General features: G+C 30.9%; 2 protein-coding genes across 2 annotated transcripts; one reads left to right on the forward strand and one right to left on the reverse strand.

Annotated features, from left to right (window-relative positions):
• Positions 1-32: 32 nt before the first annotated feature.
• Positions 33-1,361, forward strand: BDCG_08758 (methionyl aminopeptidase; the record flags this gene model as incomplete). Its single annotated transcript, XM_045424546.1, has 3 exons — positions 33-173; positions 244-642; positions 702-1,361. The coding sequence occupies 3 exons, from the start codon at positions 33-35 to the stop codon at positions 1,359-1,361; spliced, it is 1,200 nt and encodes a 399-aa protein (XP_045273232.1).
• A 15,437-nt stretch (positions 1,362-16,798) lies between these two features.
• Positions 16,799-17,034, reverse strand: BDCG_17849 (uncharacterized protein; the record flags this gene model as incomplete). Its single annotated transcript, XM_045426897.1, has 2 exons — positions 16,799-16,941; positions 16,968-17,034. The coding sequence occupies 2 exons, from the start codon at positions 17,032-17,034 to the stop codon at positions 16,799-16,801; spliced, it is 210 nt and encodes a 69-aa protein (XP_045282673.1).
• Positions 17,035-21,588: the final 4,554 nt, after the last annotated feature.

Consider the following 21,588-nt stretch of genomic DNA (forward strand, 5'->3'; position numbering starts at 1 on the left):
CACACACGAGCTGCGAGACCCCGCCAGCCACTATGGTGTCTGAGCAACTAGACTCGAAGAAGTGCATAGGGGTAGATTGCAGTAACAATGCCGGCAGTCTACGGTGTCCAACATGCCTGAAGATTGGAATCGAGAGCCGTTTCTGTTCGCAGGACTGTTTTAAGAAGAGTTGGGTAGGTTGAGGATCTGGAATTCCTCCTGTGGAGGATGACGAACTGACAGTTGGATTTTCCGTCCATATAGAGCGAACATAAATCTATTCACAAGAAGAGTAATTTTCTAAGCAATCTTTTTCCTCCCAAAATAATTTCTGAACCAGATCCAGCTACCGGCCATTTCAACCCGTTTCCAACCTACCCTTATACCGGTTCCCTAAGGCCCGTTTACCCTCTTGCCCCCAAAAATACTGTCCCCGACTCAATCCCACACCCTGATTATGCCAGCGACGGCATTCCACGTTCAGAACAGAAGTTCGCTAGTCGACATAACGTTACGATCCTCACTCCGAAGGAGCAAGAGGCGATGAGGAAAGTGTGCCGCCTGGCGAGAGAAGTATTAGATATTGCTGCGCGCGAAGTCAAACCTGGTGTTACGACCGACCACATTGATAAGGTTGTACACCAGGCTTGCTTGGAACGAAAGGTCAGCCGGAGAAACATGTTTCGATTCCCCCACCTTGTGTTAAGCTGACAACCTAGTAGTCCTACCCCTCGCCACTAAACTACGTACATTTTCCCAAATCCGTTTGCACATCGGTCAACGAGGTTATCTGCCATGGTATCCCTGACCACCGCCCATTGGAAGACGGGGATATCATAAATATTGACGTCACCCTATACCATGAGGGCTTCCACGGTGACCTGAATGAGACTTATTACGTCGGAGAAAAAGCTCGCACGAACCCCGACTTAGTCCGGGTGGTAGAAACCGCAAGAGAATGTCTAGACAAGTCTGTTGAACTGGTGAAGCCGGGCATGCTATTCCGAGACCCAGGTAATGTAATTGAGAAGCATGCAAAGAGCAACAACTGCAGTGTTGTTCGGAGTTATTGCGGGCATGGCATCAACCAGCTTTTCCACACAGCTCCAAGTATTCCGCACTATGGGAAGAGTAAGACGGTTGGACAAGCAAAGGCCGGAATGTGTTTTACAATTGAGCCTATGATTAACTTGGGAACGTATCGAGACAAGACCTGGCCCGATAACTGGACAAGCGTTACTGCGGATGGGCGCCAGTCGGCTCAATTCGAGCACACGTTGCTCGTGACCGAGGATGGTGTTGAAGTGCTTACGGCGAGATTGCCGGACTCTCCCGGCGGTGCTATTCCTAGACCTGTTGTTGACGGAGAGAGTACATCATGATAGGTTCCCAAAATTGCGTTATTTCGTCGTCATATCCGGTTTTAGAAATGCTATGCGGCCATGTATGATTTTGTACAACCATTTCCATTCTCTTTCTTTTAATCCCTAGACCACTTGGCTTGATTTGAAATTCGGTAAACTACATGAAACATGGCGATCAAGTATAAGGGCCTGTTCGGTGCGGCCGTGTGTACTCATTCTTTTTGTACAGATCTCCACTTTTTTTAAAAAGGTCAGCCCCAATATAACAACTGTTCGGTGAGTAGAGCAGCTGTACTCATATTACAGCTGCTTTTTGCAAAGTATGAATGAAAAAGATCAGATGTTCAGTGAATTGAGCAGCTGTACTTGCATCTTTCATCAAGATCTTATGAATAAACAGTATTTAATTTCAATAATATGTGCACTTTTAGAGATAATATATTATAGAATAGCATTCATTGTGAAGACAGTTAACTAGTTATTATTATTATTATTCTTCAATTATAGATGTATGCAGTCAGAGACTATGATATCTATCTGAGAACCTTTAGTTCTCAGGGTTTTTCCTATATCTATAGAGTCAACTATTATACACTTATCAATTTCAGATATGCAAAATCAGAAAATTCCAGCTCAGAATACAAAAACTGTTTACAAATTACAGTATTTCAACACCTATTAATACTTTGAAATCATTTAAAAATATCATGACAAAGAAAAAGAGAACATAGTCTTAAAGATAGACACATTAAATAGATAGATAGAAAAGAACAGAAAGAAACAAGTACAGTAAAGAGAGACTATAACAAAATAAAATTATTAAAAGATAGTATATAGCTGTTTTAACAGACTATATCTAATTAATTTTCATCTCTTCATATTCAGATACTTCTGAGTTGAGTCATTTTCTTATAGCTGCTTGAGTTTCTGATAGAAAGTCTATTAAGTATTTAAGTTCTGTCTCAGTTGAGAATAAGAACCTTATATTTAATAGATTTAAATCATACTTCTTCTTTAATCTGACTCTGAGACTATTGTATAATGCATAATACATTACAATATACTCAGAATTCTCATTTATATTGCAGAATGAGTACTCTGTTGAATCAAATCTATCATTAAATCTTTGTATATAGAATTTGAAATAATCATATTCTAGTTTTAACTGAATTATGAATGAGAATATTTTCTTTTTATATTTAATTGAACAAGATTTTCACTTTGATTTTATCTCAAATCTTGAATAATATATACTCTTCTTTTATTTCTATCAGATTTCATTTCACTTATTTAAATAAGATTCTTTTATCTTTCTCTTTATGAAAGATCAAAACACTGTTTTTTGAATAAATCTGCTTAATTCTGAACTCTTTTTAGCAGCTGAATCAGCTAATTCATTGTTGTGAATATTCATATAAGCAGGAACTCAATATAGATAAATTATCAGTTTAAATATTCTTCTCTTTTAAATCTTTAAAACAGAGTTTAAAATCAGATCAAGATTCATTTAATCATTATAAATCTGACTATTTCTAAGTCTTTTTAAAGCAGCTTGACTATCAGAGAATATTCATATCTCTTTCAAACTATTTTCTCTTTTATAAGATTTTATTTCAATGAGTTTGAAAGCTTTCACTATTACAAATAGTTCAGCATCAAAGACTTCAGATTCACAGCCTAAATTTCAGAAATCTGAGATAAAATTAATATTATCTTCAGTATAAGTAATGTCTGCATCTAATCTATTTAAATTCTCATTTTTTAAGTTATCTGAGTAAATCAGAATAGAGTCTTTTATATTAATTGTAGAGATCTTCTTCAAATGCTGTTCATATTCTCTCTCTTTAGATAGTTCACTTATTTATAAGTCTATAAGAGATTTCAGCTTTTCTCTTCAGAGAGATATCTTCTCATGATCAATTTTCTCAACATTTAATAAAGAAAATTGATTCTTAATAAGTGAATATAGTCTATACAGTTGAGAGAGCATTTTCTTTAAAGTATTATTCTCATTTCAATCAAGAAATCTATTTCAATTCAGTTCATTTTCTGAATTAACTGATGAAAATGAAGAAGAGACTCTTTCTCTGATTATATAATTTAAGCTCATCTTTATGACTCTCAGAGCATAGTTCATACAGGCCTTTTCAAATTGAATAGCAGAAGATGAAATTGAGGCTTCAATTTTTATTGCTTTAATAGAAGATGTTTTGAATGCTTTCAGAATTCTTCTCAAAGCTCTATTTTATAGATTTTGAAATAGTTCAGTGAAGTTATCTTGATTATTTCATCAAACTTAAACTTCATAATCAGCTACTGAGATAATACAGGCTATGTATAACTGTCTTATAGTCTGAAAAGATAGATCTCTCTCAGTATTTGATAGTCTGATTATATTATTCAGTAGTCTCTCTGTCTTGATAATTCTTTGTTGAATATGATATTTAAAATTCAACTTAGAGTTTAATCATACTTCTAGTCATTTGACATTCAAACTGGGTTTAATCTCTTTATTCAGAAGAGTTAGACTTAGTTCTTTCTTATTAAATCTGAAAAAAAAGTGAATTAACTCAGTTTTATTCATATTAAATTGAATTAGATTGATATCTGCTCTAATAAAGATTTTCTTTACTGCTTTCTCAATCACTTCTAAATTCTCTTTAATTGTCTTTGAACTGTAGAGTAGATTAATATCATCTATATAACTTGAAAATCTCACTATTTTCATCTCTCTATTCTTGAATAAATATGCAGTGTATATTGTAAATAAAACAGATGAGATTAAAGATTCTTATAATACTTCTATTTTTATCTCAGTTTTATCTTGTTTTCTTTCATCAAAGAATAGTTGTATAATTCTTTTAGATATGAAATAATCAACTCATTTTATTAGAGAAAGTGATAGTTTTAACATCTTCAAAGTTTAAATCATCTTAGACTTTGAAACATGATTAAATGCATCTTTTATGTCAATAAAAACTGCAGTTGAGATCAGGTCTTCATACTTTACTACTTAAATATTATAAATAACTGAGAGAACAGTGTCAATTGCAGAACATTGTTTTCTATCTCTCATTTATTTATTAAATAGAAGAGAATCATTAATAGAGCTTATAAAAGATAATCTAATAGCTATTATCTTTTCTAGAACTTTTCTTAAACAGTTCAACAGAGATATTACTCTATATAACTTAGAAACTGAAGCTTTTCTATTAGGTTTTACAAGGATTACTTCAGTAGCTTCTCTCCAGCATTCAGAATGATAATCATTTCTTAAGAGATTGAAAAAGAGTGTAAAATATTCATTCTTCAAGTAGAAATATATGTTTTGAATAATTAAATGATTAATTGAATCAGGCCCTGCAGCAGTTTTCATTGAACTTGAGAATATTACTGACTCTAGTTCATCACCTGTAAGCTCAGACCATTCTCAGTTATTTTCATTAATATATTCATGAAATGACATATTCTTCTCTTCTAAATATGATGAGTTTTGAAAGAGAATTCTTATAAAAGCTTGACATTTTTTCTCAAAAGAGTTTACTGTATACAATTCATTCTGAAATTCATATTCTAAGATTAAAAGCTTTGCTACACTTCTTGTTTTAGTATAGTTAAAGGCTTTAAAAACTTCTTTTTCTTATACTTCTTTAAGAAATTTGTTTCAGCAATCTGTTTTGGCTTTTTTAATATCTGAAAAATATTCATTTTAAATAGCTTTGAACTCTTTATCAGATATTAAGTTATTCTTTCACTCTCTCTTAGCAGTGACTAATTGCTTTCTTTTAGAAGTGATATTCTTATTTCATCAAGGTTTGAAATACTCAGAAGACTTTTTCTTTGAAATATTTTCTTCAATACTTGTTAGAAGAATAGATGTAATCAGCTTTACTCTATTCTTAAGTATTTCATTTGAGATATCTTGACTTTGATTTCAATAGAGCTCACTCTGTCTTTCAGATTTCAGCTGTTTTACTCTTTCTTCAACTGCTTTTCAATCAGCTTTTTCAAAGTTATACTGATTAGAGAGAAGAGAATTTTCACTTCTTTATTTTTCACTCAGTTCAATATCAAATTGAATAATCTCATGATCTGATTCTGAGGTTTCATTTAAATCAATAAATCAGTTTATAAGTCTTTTTTCAATTAGATTTTATGATATGAAAGTTAGATTTATAATAGATTTCTGTTTCATATCTTTTCTAAAGAATGTTTATTGATCAGACTTGTTAACTAAATCTATTGAATGTTTAAAAGTTCATTCAATTAGTTTATCTGCTCTTACTGCTTTTGTGCACTCTGAGTTTTATCAGAGATGATATGCATTGAAGTCTTCTGCAATTATAGAGTTTTTTAAGAAAGTTATATTCAAAAATTCTCTATTAATTGTTCAGATATTATTGTTTTCTTTCAATGACTTTTCATTATAGATATTTATAAGTTGAATAGTATCAAACTTATTCTCTTTATCTATAATATCACTCACTAGAATATCAGAGTCAGATATGATATTAAATCTCAAATTCAATTGATATCTTGATCTTTTTCTCTCATAGATTGCTACTCTTGATTTTATCTCAGATTTTTCAGGAAGAAAGTAGTAATAGCTTGAATGAGAAATGATGTACTTTTACTCAGTATCAAAGTTTGATTCTTGAAGAAGTACAAAGTCAACTTTTTATTCAAATGCAATCTGAAGATAAGAATAAATGCAATTTGAGTTTCTATTCACATTATTTTAAATAAATGTAATTTTTGAAGAGTTTTTAAACTTTTTTTGTTATTTTTGTTGTATATTCATACTAAGAGAGAGTAGAGATAGAGTAGAATCTAATCTCTATTATCAGATAGTAGATTATAACAATTTTGAAAAGTAGAAATCTTAACTACTTACATTATATCTAGTTTATCATCAGAGTCATTTCTCAATTCTCTAATCTTAACAGAAATTTGAGAATTCAAATTCTGTTTACACTTAGCTGAAGAATTGAAGTTTGAAGATCTAGATAGTTGAGAATTTCTTCTTTTTAAGTTTACAGTTGTAGATTTACTAGCTTGACTTTTCTCTTCAGTTTTAGATTCACTTTAAGCTTCATCTTTTCTTCAGTTCTTCTGAGTTCTTGAAGTAAATACACATTCTTTCAAGCTAGATGCATATTTTTCTTTGCAATTAAAGCATTTAAGCAGAGTATGTTAACATATTTCATCTCTTTTTAAGCATATTTCATATTTATACTCACTAGTTTTATAATCTCTAGCACAGAATGCATATTTTGAGTCTCTGAAACAAGAGATTACAAAGTATTCATATCTTTGACAGTTTGAACACTGTGTTTGAGCTTTGAGATTCATTCTTGAGTCTTTGTATTCATGAACTCTCATTTTCAAATCTACTACTCTTACTTCAGAGGTTCTTGATTGTTCAAGTGTCTTTGTATACACTAGAACAGAGACATTTCTTCTACTCTGTCTGAACTCAATTGAATTAAGTCATACAGGCTCTTTTCTCAGTTGAATAGAATTATATTCTTTCAATTCATTTTTGAGAAGTAGCATTTCTTTCTCACAGTCAAAGATTTCAACTGAAATATCATGAAGAATGAATTTATCTCACTTTTCATCTCTCTCAGATAGAATTATTATATTTAACAGAGATTCTACTGCTGACTTTCAGAGATTCTCATTCTGAATAAGAAATTCTGCACTGAATTCAGGCATTATGATCAGAATGATGAAGTTTTCAAAGAAGAATGACTCAATTGAAGCTATAACTGATTTTTAAACTTCAATATCAGTCATTAACTGAGAGAAGAACTGCTGATTGATTTCATTTCTAATTCTGAAAATGAGATTTAAGTTTAGCTTATTTCTCTGCAAGATATTCTGATTTGAGACTTTGAGAATAAGTCTTCTATTTCTGAAGATTTGAAGATTTTTCTCTTTTTATATTTTTTTCTTCACTCTTCTATCAATAGAAGTATGAGCAGTATTCTTCTCAGTTTTCTCAGAATTTTGAGCAGGTTTTGAGATAGCAGATTTAGAGATAGCAGATTCAGCTGCTTGAGCATATGTTTTCTTCTGATTTAAAGAAGAAGAAGAAGAAGAAGTAGAAAAGAAAGAAGAGCAAACTGAAGAGTCAGTGATTATATTAGAAATTTTCAAAGTTTTTAGAACTGTGTTTGAAATTTCAAGTTTGAACTTGATCACTTTCTGTAGTTATCTAGTCTGAGTATGAAGAATTAACAGAACTTCTTTATTCATCTCACTCAGACACTGCTTTTCAAGAATTTTACTTACTTTTTCAAGTTTCTGTATTTCAAGAACTTGTTGTTTCTCTATTTCTTCTTTCTTTCTTGTCTTCAGAATTTCAATCTCAGAAATAGTATTTAAGAAAGCATTCTTTTTCACATCAACTGAGTGTACTTTTGAACTCATTATTCTTACTCAATGAAAAGTTGATCAGACTAATTCAATTGAGATATTTATTAAACTCTTTTGAATTGAAAAGTTAATCAGACTGTTTCAATTAAGAGATTTCTAAGTCTGTTTTCAATTGAAAAGTTAATCAGACTATTTCAAAAGAAGAATAACAGACTTTTATGTATAAAACACCTGATTTTTTTCACACTAGTTCAGTAACTAGATTAGATTTTTGAAGAGAATCTAATAAACTAAAATTAATTTTTAAGATAAATCAATAAAATCTTTACAATCTCTTTCTTGAGATACAGTGAGGAAAAGTATGATATCAATTGATAATAAATCAGATAATATGACAGTTTTTAAGAGAAAAACTGACAAAAAATAAGTCAATTTTTTGCAGAGAAATTGATTAAAACTATTTAATTTTATTCTAAATTATTCAATTCTTCTCACACAATAAGTGTACAACTCAAATCAGTTAATAAAGAGTGTAAAAAAGAATTAAGTATTAATAAAAGCTCTTCAGTCACTGAAAAAGTAATTCTTACTTAAAAGAATATGAAATTATGACAGAAAATAACTCTGTTTTTAATTCTTTGTAAGAATATTGTATAAAACTCAGAGAAAAATATCTTACTTTTTCAAGAGAAGTAAAAAACTATTTCTAAGATCTTTTTTTTTTTTTTGTAATAACTGCTGCAGAAGAATGAGATAGAAACTATTAAGATATATATTACTGTATATTCTCTATCAAGACTTTTTCTCTTCAGAGTCTTGATATTATAGAGAATATAAGTCTGTTTCTATATAATAATATAAATATTATCAGCAGAATGTAGAGAAACTGATTATTTATATCTTAAAATAGAAGACTTTATCAATGATTATATCAATATAGAGTTAATTCTTAAATTCAATAGAAATCTAGTGTTACTGTTCTCAATCTCTTACAGAATCTATTGAATATTAAGATATTAAAACTAGATTTAATATATCTCACTGTGCAGGGATCAAAGACTCAGTCAGATCTTAAAGTATACTGATTTTATAGTTATTATATCTGCTGATTATGTATCAAATACAGTTGCTGAGGTATCTTTTTGTACTTTTCTGCTGAGAATGAGCCAGATTGAGAGAGGTGATATGAGAGTGAGACTTGGTGTTGATGTCTAGATACACTGAAGACAGACTGCAGAGATTGCACTTCAGAAGTGACTGTTAATTATATGCTTGATATTATTACTGAGGTATCTTTTTGTATTTTTCTGCCAGGGATGAGCCAGATTAGGAAGGGCAGTATGAGGGTGAGACTTGATGTTGATGTTTTAGAACATCAAAGATGGACAGGGTTTTTGTGGAGATCACTCCTCAGATATCTTCACAACTACAGATTGAGAATCTTCCAAAATTGAGAAGATTGGTGCATATGGCTAGGTCTCTTCACCTTACAATTTGTATGGCAATTTGGCCCGGGGTTGTGGTGTGGTAGGGGAGAATGGGGGATAATCCCACACAGGAGTTTCAAACAACGTCTGGTTCATGTTTGGCTGGATAACTCCACCACCACACGGGGTATGCGGTCGGCGATGGGGTCAAAATGCTTGTATGATCGAGGGCTTTTTGATGGATCTATCGGCGGGTTCTTATTCGAAAAATCGAGCGAGTTCGTGGTGAAGCGGTTGGTTGTCTGCACAAGCTTTTATAAATAAAGTATATAATAAAGAGATTAAGAAAAAAAGTCTCTACTTTATTTATTCTAAATCAGAATATCTCTGTATAAACTATCTGAATAAATTAAAATAGAAATTTAAGAAGTTATAGACAGAGTTAGTAACAGTCTTCTTAAGAGTCTTAAAGTTAATATCTAAATCTGTTACTTTTTCAATGAAATTACATACTTATAGAAAGAGACTATACTGCAGTACTACTATCTTATTAGTATAAAAAGTATTAATAAACTTAGAATCTCAGATCACTGTAGTATCTTTAAAGCTTGTAAAGTAAATAAGCTTAATAATGAAAACTGAAAATCTGCTCTTATAATAAGTAGAGTATAAGAACTTAGATCTGAGAACTGAGAGACTTATAAGAGTTATCTTTGAATTATAAGATCTCTTCGCCAGCGTGACTCAGTTGATAAGACTGGTAATCAAGGCCGCACACATTAGAGATGTGTGAGTTCGAATTTCACTGCTGACACCTGTCACTTCTTATCTATGAAAGTTCTCATGTAATAGAGGCTGAGTCTAATTAGTAAGACTTAATGCAGAGTAGAACTCTCTACTGTAAGTCAAGTTACTAGTTAAGTGAGATTCTGTGAACACTTATCAGAGCTGATATGAGATATTAATATCTCACTATTCTACTATACATTCATCAAGGTTCTAACAATATAGAGTCAAGTCTAATATAGTGATTATACACTACTTAAGTAAGTCTATATATATTGAATGAACTGAGAATATCAGCTCTTGAATTCAAAGATATTAGTTAATTACAATAAGATTATTTATAACACTATATACACTTCACTGATCAGAATATCTTCTGAATCTACACTGAATAAATTGTGATATATAACAGCTCAAACTGATGAACTTTCTTAAGTACTTACTGAAGTAGTATATTGTAATGTGACGGAACTGAAGCAGTGACTAGTTAGCAGTGTCATGTAGAAGTAGTTGTTTGAGAAGCTGTATAAGTGAGCTTGACTATCTTGCTTAAATAGTGAGCTCATAGGCTACAGAGTTATTACAAGAATATCACAGATATAATACTTAGTATACTAAGAAGATTGTATAAAGTATGTAGTAACTCTTATATATATTTCAGTAGAAGAAAAACAAATCACTGACTTCTTTGATAAGAAGTCAGTATCTAGCTATTCTATATAGATAATAAGTGAATACTCTTCTTTCATTTTATGAGTAAGAATAGCTGAAGTGATATCTCAGCAGTATCTTATTGTTAAGAAAGAGTAATCTGCTGATCTTATATAGAAGTGAGGTTCTTATATTCATTAATCAGATCTTTCTATGATATATCTGAATGATATTATAGAGTGATTGAAAACTGATTCAGATGAGATGAAATTATTCACATAAAAGTGATGAGCTGTGTGAAACTGTAACAGAGTCTTAACATAGTCAGAAATGTGATAATACTCTTCTCTTTAAGAGTATAGTTTCTATACTCTTAAAATTATCAGATTAGAAATTATCTTTGTTATATAGTAATAGTTATCAACTGATTGACAGTGTATATACTGTATATAATACAAAGAAATAGATGAGTTTTTCTACTGACTATGTAGATCTTTCTTTATTCATCTTCATTCAAATTAAACATGTGATAAATGAGTTTCTTATATATTAATTTGAAATGTGAAAAATATAGTTAATAAGTAACTTACAGATCTCTCATTATATTTCATTCTATATATAAAATTCTCTATAAAAGTGATGTGTTTTAGGAACAAAGTTAACAGTAATAACAGGATTTTTTGAAAAGATTTCTTCTTCTTTATGACATATTTTTCTCTCCCTCTCTCTCATCTGTAATAGTGAGTGTATGAGAGCATCATTCTTGAGAGATAATAAGAGGCTTATTCTGATGTTTTCTAGTGAATAAATATCTTCATGATGTGACTGCGGTCTTCATAACTATCAAGAAAGCCAGGTTGAAGGCAGCAGTATCAATGAGCTGTGAGAGCATCACTCTCATTGTCACATCTTCTCCTGCTTCTCTTGTGACTGTGATGATAGTTGTCATGCCTTGCAGTGAGATGTCATTTCTTCTGCCAGTCAGTGTGTCTGTGTTCAGTTCATCTTCTGCTCTTCTCACTGCTATTGCAATGCTGTTCTCTCTCTTAATCAACACAGTGATGTATGACCCTGTGTGATCATTCAGAGAGAACTCTGAAAAGAGCTTGATTCTAGAGACAGTAACTCTGAGAAGTCTAATCTGTAGTTTCTCTTCTGTGACATGTCTGAGCCCTGCTCAGAATACTGCTGAGTTGAGTTTACAGAGTTCTACAGTTTCTTTATCTTCTCTCTGTGAGAAGGCTCTGATACAGTCTCTGACTGACACTGCTACTTATCTACACTATGCTAAGCAGCTGAAGAAGAGAGAGATTTTATATATCTACTTCTTCTCTTACTCTTATTATTTTCATTGCATCTGTAATAATAACTTCTATCTCTCTGTAAATATTATCTATTCTACAAGAAGATGTTATATCAGCTCTGATAAGAAGCTCAGATGCTCAAGCAGTACAGAGTAAGAGTCTCAGAGCTTTAAGTATTGATGAATTTTATCAAGACTGAGAAGATCTCTCTTACTCATCTGTAAAAGAAGATGAAAGTATGAGTCTTTAAGATAAAAAAACATCTCAGAATGACTGATCTTAAGAAGAAGTCAGTTAATACTGTTGTTAAAAATATTACAGAGATTAATTACTGATTAAAGAGAATCTCACTTCAATTGAAGTAGATAACTGAGATACTTTATAAATTAATAAGTTAATACTTTAAGTATTTCTTATATTCTTCTATAGTATGCTTCTCTATAATATCACAGCACTAACTTCTTAGCAGATAAAGATATCAGTACTGAAGACTTTAACAGTGAAGAATGAGTTTAATAAAAATATAATTATTGATAAGTAGATTCTGAGATTTCTTCTTTTTACTTTTTTAGTAAGTTATAACTTCATTAGATTAGCAGCAGTCTACAGATCAATAATATTAATCTTTTTATTAATTTTAAATATCTCTTTTCTTTAATTACTTCAGAAATGTTACACTTGTATAATCTTATTAAACTTCTAAAAAACTCTTTGAGAGAAAATAGAAGAAGAGTGTTACAGAGCTCTTAAGATACTGACTTATCACTGTGAGATTATCTCTAAAAACTCTTTGAGAAAAAATGAGAAGTCTTAAGCAGTATTTCTTATTTAATATCTCTGATATATAATAGAGCAGTCTCTACTAACTGTCTCATAGCTTACAATCTCTTTCTCAGTATTCTTTAAATACTTAAGCAGTTCTCATGAATTCTCTGATAATAAATAATCTTCTCATTTCATAAGATATTGAAGCTTGTTATAATATATTCACTTATTTAATATTTTCTTCATAAGATATTCAGTATCACTCTCAATCTTAATATTATTCAGCTGAGACAGCTTCACTCTGAAGTATTATTTATAGAGCTTTAAATAGAAAATATGAAAAATAGAATAAATTGATTTCAATTCTGTGAGTAATTTTAACTTATATATCTGCTTACTCATCACTCTTATTACTGAGAAAGATTCTAACTATTACTTACTAAGCTTCTTACACAGTCTTATTATCTTAATATTCTTTGCTGAAAGTAGTACTTAATTCTCTATCAAGAACTTCATCAGAAGATGTTTTTAATTATAGTATTTCATCTATTACTTCTGAGTATAATGAATACTTTTTACTGTCTTCTCATGAATTTTGTTTAAAAGTTTCAATCTCACTTTTACTTTTAGTACTGAGAAATACTCTGTTCTCTGTATCTATTTAACATTCTGACTGTCTGTTCTCTTCTTTAAAATGTCATTTATAACATCACTGAGTAACAAAGAATTGTATTTATAATAAGTATAGAAAGAAGATATCTTTAAGATTATATTCTTTATATTATTATATATGAATTCAGTAGTTAGAAGATGTTTGAGTCAATCATTCTGATAATATAAACAGAACACTTAAAGATACTATTCTAGTATCTGATTCTGATATTCAGTCTGATTATCTATCTGCAGATGAAATACAGTACTGAGAAGATATCTTATTATAAGATAATAGCAAAAAGTCAATTAGTACTTGCTGATAAAGAGAGATTCTCAATCTATTATCAATGATTTCAGAGCACTGTGATTATAAATAATAATATCTAAAAACAGATCAGTCAATTCAGAGGCTTTAATCTTTTTATAAATAAGAATATATCTGATTATCTTCATGAAGTGATCAATAATGATCAAAATTGAGTTATATTCTTTGACTCTTATTAACTTCAGTAGATCAACTATGAAATTCATTGATAGATTCTGTTATAAGCTTTTTGAAACAGACAGTGATATCAACTCACTGTATTACTTATATCACAGAATCTTTATTCTTTAATAGATATTATAAGTCTTAACATACTCTTTGATATCTGTTGAAAGCTTGTTTTAAATATATTTATATTTTAAAAGCTTCTCAGTCTTCTCTAACCTGAAGTATTCTGTATGAGAATTATTATAATGAATTCTTAATAACTTCTGACACACTGCTCTACTACAAGAAATGAAGACTGAATTATTCAGCAGTAGAAGTTTACATTCTTCTAGTTATCAGTAACTTAGTTTCTTAGCAGTATTATCTTACTCAGAGTCTGTCTCTTTCAAGTTCAAACTAGATTCTTTCTTCTTCAACTTCTGAATTCAAGCTGTAGTAGAGATATCTCTCTTCTATAACTTATTAATAAATTTCAAAAGTAGTCAGATTGAAAGATTGTAGACTGTTTCATTCTTTATTAATTCAATGATTATAAGATATAATATAAGAAGCTCATGATCTTCAGTGTCAGTTCTCTGCAGAGATTCAGGTTTTCTTTCATCTTCTATACTGAGTCACACAGCTGTCTTATCAGCACTGTTCTCAAGCTTTAGAGAACTTCAACTCTCTGCAGTCAGCTTCTTCTACAGTGATGACAGAGATTCTTTTATAGAATTCTTCTCTGCATTAATAATATTATAATCAGGTTATTTAAACAGTATATTAGCAGAATTAAGTCAATCTGAACAGTATCAGATATAGAAATCATACTCTGAAAGCAGCTCTGCTCATCTGGCTTAACATTCTGTCAAGCTCTTTATTGTCAAGAAGTAACATAGATTTACATAATCAGTGAGAACTTACACTGAATACTTACTACTCTGAAGATAATATTGCCAGATCTTAAAGAATTTAATAATTGCTAACATCTTCTAATCATAAGTATCATATCTTCTCTATATAAGTGATAATTTCTTGAAGAAGAAGGTCACTGATCTCTATTCACAGTGTCTTATAGACTCTGTGAAAAAGTCTTCTCTTACAGATAATTCATTGTTTATTTTCTCAGAAGTGATTATTCTCTGATTCTTTCAATATTGAAAGATCTTCAGTGTCAACTGTGAAAAGATTTCACAGATCTCATTCTCAGATACATCAGTCTCACACTGACTGAGTAAGTCAGAGTCAAAGTGATTCAGTATTATAACATCTGTGAAAGCTTGTTTCAATTTCACAAACATCTGTGTGATGTCTTGAGTGAGAATAAATAGTTCTGTTTTTCTGTCTTTCACACTTCTCTTTCACAGATCTGTAAGAGAGGCAGTAATTTATAAATATGCATAGATAAATTATCTGTAGAAATTCACAAATTCTAGAAATACCTGCATCTTGTGATACATTCACAGCACTGACCAGTTCTCAATGATGAAGACCTGTAATGTGGCGGAACTGAAGCGGTGACTAGTCAGCGGCGTCACATAGAAGTAGTTGTTTGAGAAGTCATATAAGTGAGCTTGACTATCTTGCTTGAATAGCGAGCTCATAGACTACAGAGTTATTGCAAGAATATCACAGATATGATACTCAGTATACTAAGAAGATTGTATAAGACACACAGTAACTCTTATATATATTTCAATAGAAGAAAAACAAATCACTGACTTCTTTCATAAGAAGCCAGTATCTAGTTATTCTATATAGACAATGAGTGAATCTCTTCTCTTATTTCATAAGTGAGAATAGTCAGAGTGATATCTCAGCAGTGTCTCACTACTAGACTGACCGTGTGACCGTGTCTGAGACCAGAATCAGATTTTTTGATAGTTTCATTATCAATTCGACTGATCTCATTACACGGTTTTAACATTAAATAGTAGTCTCATACTGTCTCAGTGAGACTTACTGTCTACTCTTATCACATTTTTCAAATGAGATCATGATTTTCACTTCTCAATTTAAATTATTTTTATTACTTTAAATGACTTTAAATCTCATTTGAGTGTTATCAAAAAGTGTTACTTTTTAAAAAATTAAAAATAGTCTAAAAAAAATCTTAAAATGTCTAAAAGTAGTAACTTTATGCCAAGAATGAGATTAAATGAAATCAAATGAGACTACTTTCTCATTTTTTTCAAGTCATGGTTCCATTTTAATATCTGATATATAGTCACTTTACCTGTTTTTTTGATAGCCAGTCCCAGCGGGATTCACGCCAAGAAATGTATGAAATCAGACCAAATGAGATCAAATGTGAAATTCATGATCTCAGCAGCCAGACTACTCACTACTAAGAAAAAGTAATCTGCTGACCTTATATAGAAGTGAGATTCTCATATTCATTAATCAGATCTTTCTATGATATATTCAAATGATGTTATAAAGTGATTGAAAACTGATTTGAACAGAATAAAATTATTCACATAAAAGTAATGAGCTGTGTGAAACTGTAACAGAGTCTTAACATAACTGAGAGTATGATAATGTTCTTCTCTTTAAGAGCATAGTCTCTATACTCTTAAGATTACTGAATTAGAAATTATCTTTGTTGTATAGCAACAGTTATCAATTAATTAACAGTGTATATACTGTGCATAATACAAAGAAATAGATGAGTTTTTCTGCTAACTGCATAGATCTTTCTTTTCTCATCTTCATTCAAACTAAACATGTGATAAGTGAGTTTCTTATATATTAATTTGAAATGTGAAAAATATAATTAATAAGTGACTTGCAGATCTTTCAATATATTTCATTCTATATATGAAATTCTCTGCAAAAGTGATGTATTTTAGAGATAAAGCTAACAGTAGTAACAGGATTTTTTTAAAAAGATTCTCTCTCTCTGTAATACATTTTTCTTCCTCTTCTCTCATCTGCAATAGTGAGTGCATAAGAGTATCATTCTTGAAGAATAGTAGAGAGCTTATTCTGACATTTTCTAGTGAGTAAATATCTTCATGATGCGGCAGTGGCCTTCATGACTGTCAAGAAAGCCAGATTGAAGGTGAAGACAGCAGTGTCAATGAGCTGTGAAAGCATCACTCTCATTATCACATCTTCTTCTTCTCCTGCTTCTTTTGCAGCTGTGGTGGTAGTCACTGTGCTGTGGTTCGGAAGAACGTACGACCGTCGGATAATAACGCGGCCGCTTCCGAACTACTAGCGTACGCGTACGAGTGTAAAGGGGCCATAGCGGCTGCTAATTAAATTAGTGTACAATATTACAATATATAAGAAGCCAGCATACGCCTGTAATTGTATGCTGGCTTAAGCAATCTTTGAATCACATCTGATAGCATGTCTAAAAACTGGTGAGAAGCGCAGGCTTCTTCAGAGTGTGATAATTCTGTCTATGAAGTGATTTATAGTTATCATGTCAGTGTGGTTCTAGAATGTCTCAAAAGATAGTGTATAAAGAGTGATGAGTGAAAGAGCATTTAATTAATACTGCTTCACTTGTTGAGGGAAAACTTCATACTCAGATAAATGTCATGTATGCAAACAGATAAGATGTGAGAAAGAAGATGAGAGTGATGAATCAGATTCAAAGAAGTTCACTTTCTACTCAAAAGAAGAATAAAAGAAGAGATGACTATCACTGAAGTTGTATGATGATAACAGAAATCATATAATAATATAGTGATAGAATTATATAGTGATATAATGATACAGTGATATAGTGATATAATGATATAAGTAATATAACAATAGACATTGTACAATCAATCAGAAATCACTGAAATGAATATCTTCTCTAACTGATATAAACAACACTCTTCTCTGCTATCTGAACTGAAAGGTATGCAGAACCTCTCAGAGAATTTACTTAAAGTAGTAAGAAAAGCAGCTGAAACTGCTGAACTGAAATTGAAGCTTTATATGCATATGAGGATTTTAAATGAGATTGAGGTCTTGTATATGCAGTGGCAGGCTGAGACTGAAGTCAAATAACAATTGATATTTACTGTGAATCAAGTATTCACTATAAAGAGCTTCACTGATGCAATTGTCATTATTAATAAGAATAGAGAAAATCAGATCTTAGACCTGCAGCAGAAGATTAAATGTTTATATAAATAGATAACTACACTGAATCTGAAGATCTCATTATGATTATTCACAATCTCTTCAGAAGTGTATATATTATTGAAGACTGCTGTGCAGAATGAGAATCTGAGCATGAGATATATTAAGCTGAGAGATCTGTTGAAGTTATTAAGCTTTAATAATAACTGAAAAAATGATGCTGTAATCAGCTGGCTAAGTCAGATGCAATTATATTATTGAATTGAATATGAACTCACAGACAGACAGTTAATGAAATTTTAACAAGTCTTAAGATCTGTTATATTTCTATATAAAAAAGCAAAGTCATTATAAATGACTGATGAAAAGATGAATCTCACAGATCTGAAGTGATATTCATTTTTATAAATATGAAATGAGTTTTTCAAGTGAATCTTGTACAACTTTGAGAAAGTGAATGTATGAGATAAGTATTATAAATACTTCACTAAGTGTAGATAAGTAAGTGATCTTACATTGTACTTTGCACACTTCAGCTTACACTATCTTGTATTGAATGAAGAGCTTTCAACATCTTTCTGTTTACAGATCTTTATTCATGATCTTATATCTGAGTTGAGAGTAGAATGAAAATGCTTAACCTCACAGTCAGGTACAGTGAAGAAAGCATATAACATTCTCATTGTATAAGAATAAGTAAGTCAATTGTGACAGAAAATACTGTAATTAAGTATGTCTCAGTGAAGAATGAATAATCAGACTTCTATGATACAAGTTACACATCTGAATGTGATGAATCTAGATCTGAATGTTATTGCTAAAGTGCTGAATTCTCTGAAAAAGGAATTCTCTGAGTGAAAATCTTGATATTGTGAACATCAAGCTTGCTTCAACTGCAGATGCTAAAATCATGATACAAAAGATTGCACTCAGTGTGTACAGTCAAGAGAAGCAAGAGAGTCAAAAAACTAACAGAATCAGTGAGCTCAGAGACACTCACTGATATTCTATGAAAAGTCTTCAAAGTGAAAGAGATACCTGTATTAGATGACTCTCTGAATTCTGTGAATGTAAAGAGAAAGCAGACTTCTGACTGAGATGCAGATGAGAAAGTGAATACTCATCTCAATATCTTAAGACCTGAAATGTTAATATATAAGAAACACTTGAGTAAGAATTGAGAGATGACTACAAAAGTGTTAGTGAACACAGAAGCTTCTATACAATATATTGATGATTATATAATCTGAAGATTGAAAGAGATCTGCTGAGTAAAGAATCTCTGATGTATAAGATTATCTGATAACTGATATTTGATATCACCTGCAAGAGTAAGAGTTTCCTTGCACTTTGAAGAATGATCTTGCTATATTTGAGCATGAGAGCTGCAGAATGTGAAATATAATCTTATTCTTGAACTTGATTGATTTCAAAGGTTCAATCTGCAGATTCAATGACATACATGTCATATGCAGTTGACTGATAGAAAGAAAATAGTTCATACAATTCTATCAACTGATATGAGAAGGACATTTCACATCTCTGATATAGAAGAGTTAAATCTGCTTATATATTAACAAGCAAAGAGAATGATTTGCAAGACCTCATCTGAAAGCATTCTATATATTATACAGAACCCAGAAGTGAAGAAAACTAAGATAAAGAATATATGAGAGAATAAGTGTATGAAGAAGCTTTTAAAGAAGCATGAAAAGATCTTCTGAACAGATCTTTCACTGAAATTACTATTAGAATGAGAATTTGTACATGAGATTGATATGAGAGATGTAAAACCAGTCAATCAGAATGTGTACCCTCTGTCATAAACACATCTCAAAGAACAGAAGTGTCAGATCACTGACCTTCTAGAACATGATCTCATATAATTCTTATCAAGTGTGTGAGGCTTTTCAGTTCTATTTATGAAAAAGATGAGTGAGAAGTGATGAATGTGTATTGATTACTGAGCACTCAACAAGCTTATAATCAAGAATGAATATTCACTGTCACAGATTCAACAACAGTTGAATATGATTGAAAATGCCTGATATCTATCAAAGATTGATCTTCTCTCAGAATACTGACAGATCTGTGTAGACAAACTGTCAGTTCTGTGAATCATGTTTAATATACAATGAAGAAAGTTCAAATTCCTGGCAATATCATTTAGTCTGATAAATGCACTCATTATCTTTCAAATGATGATGAATATAATTCTTCATAAACAGAATGAAATCTCATATCTTGTATATCTTGATGACATTCTAGTCTTTTCAAACTTATACAATGAATATCTGAAGTATCTTGATGAAGTGCTTATAACTCTGACAGAGCATAAGCTCTACATCAAATTAATCAAGTATGTGTTTGAAATAGAAGAGTTAGAGTTTGTAGAATATGTAGTAAGTGATGACTGTATACATCTCATCTCAGAGAAATTAAATATCATAGTGAATTGATCACAGCTGAGAAATGTACACTATGTATAATAGTTTCTTGAATTGATCTCATACTATCACAGATTCATTAAGAATTTCACACAAATATCTGCATCACTCTCAGATCTCTTAAGAGAAATAAATGCAAATCTGTGAAAGAAGAAGTTTCATTCAATTATCTGAAATGCTGTGTACAAAGAAGCTTTTCTCATACTGAGAAAACATATAATAACATTCTCAGTGCTTATTCAATCAGATCATGATAAACCTTTCTATATTGAAACAGATGCATTTGAATGAGCTATCAGAGATACTCTTCTACAGATAGACAAGAATAGCAAGCTGCACTCAGTGATATATAATAGTAGGAAACTATTGAGTGCTGAGCTCAATTATTCAGTGTATGAAAAGAAATTGCTAGTGATTAAGCATGCGCTGATGTTATGAGATAAATATATTAACAACAGGTATATAACAATGATGATCACAGATTATAAAAGCCTCATCTATCTATAATTGATGATAAAACCTTTCAAATACTTAGTATGTTGAATCTCAGAGTTTCAAGTGTATAATCTTCATATTAAATACTGAAAGAGATTGAATATTATGATATCTGATACAATCAGTCACAGATCTGATTTCATGAATGAGAGTTCTGTGAACCAGGCATAAGAAATGTTCATGTTAAATGTGCTGAGAGAATGCAAGAAATCAGAATGAGTGAATATCATGATCTCTCACTTAGAGAATGACAAGGTGTTAGATGATAAGCATCTCATAAGAGTAGTAGAAGAGATGCTTTCAAACTTCAAGCTAGAGAAATTGAAAAATGATGTTGTGCTTTACTGTGATCTAGAATACACAGAAGCTCTCTATCTAGAATCTTCATTTAGATGTGATTTAATAACTTATATGCACAAGGAATTCAGTCACTTAGAAAGCCCTGAACTCATGAGTGTACTTGAATCAAGAGTATACTGACTAAGCATGACTGAGGACATTCAAATGTACACTTATGAGTGTCTGAATTGTCAGGTCATGAAGAGATCTAAGAAAGAGTTAGAATGCAAGAAAGTACAATATCAGATAAAGTGTATAATACAACTGTTTAAATGATGAGAGATGAATCTCATCAGCATATTACTGTGAATATCAAATGAAAATTGATGAATAATCACTGCTATTAATTACACTACTGACTGGCCAGTTGTGAAAGCAGTTTCAGAGACAATAGAGAAGATGATGATGAAGTTTCTACATAATGAGATCTATATCAAC

Source organism: Blastomyces dermatitidis, assembly GCF_000003525.1.
Source record: "Blastomyces dermatitidis ER-3 genomic scaffold supercont1.12, whole genome shotgun sequence".
Lineage (NCBI taxonomy): Eukaryota > Fungi > Ascomycota > Eurotiomycetes > Onygenales > Ajellomycetaceae > Blastomyces > Blastomyces dermatitidis.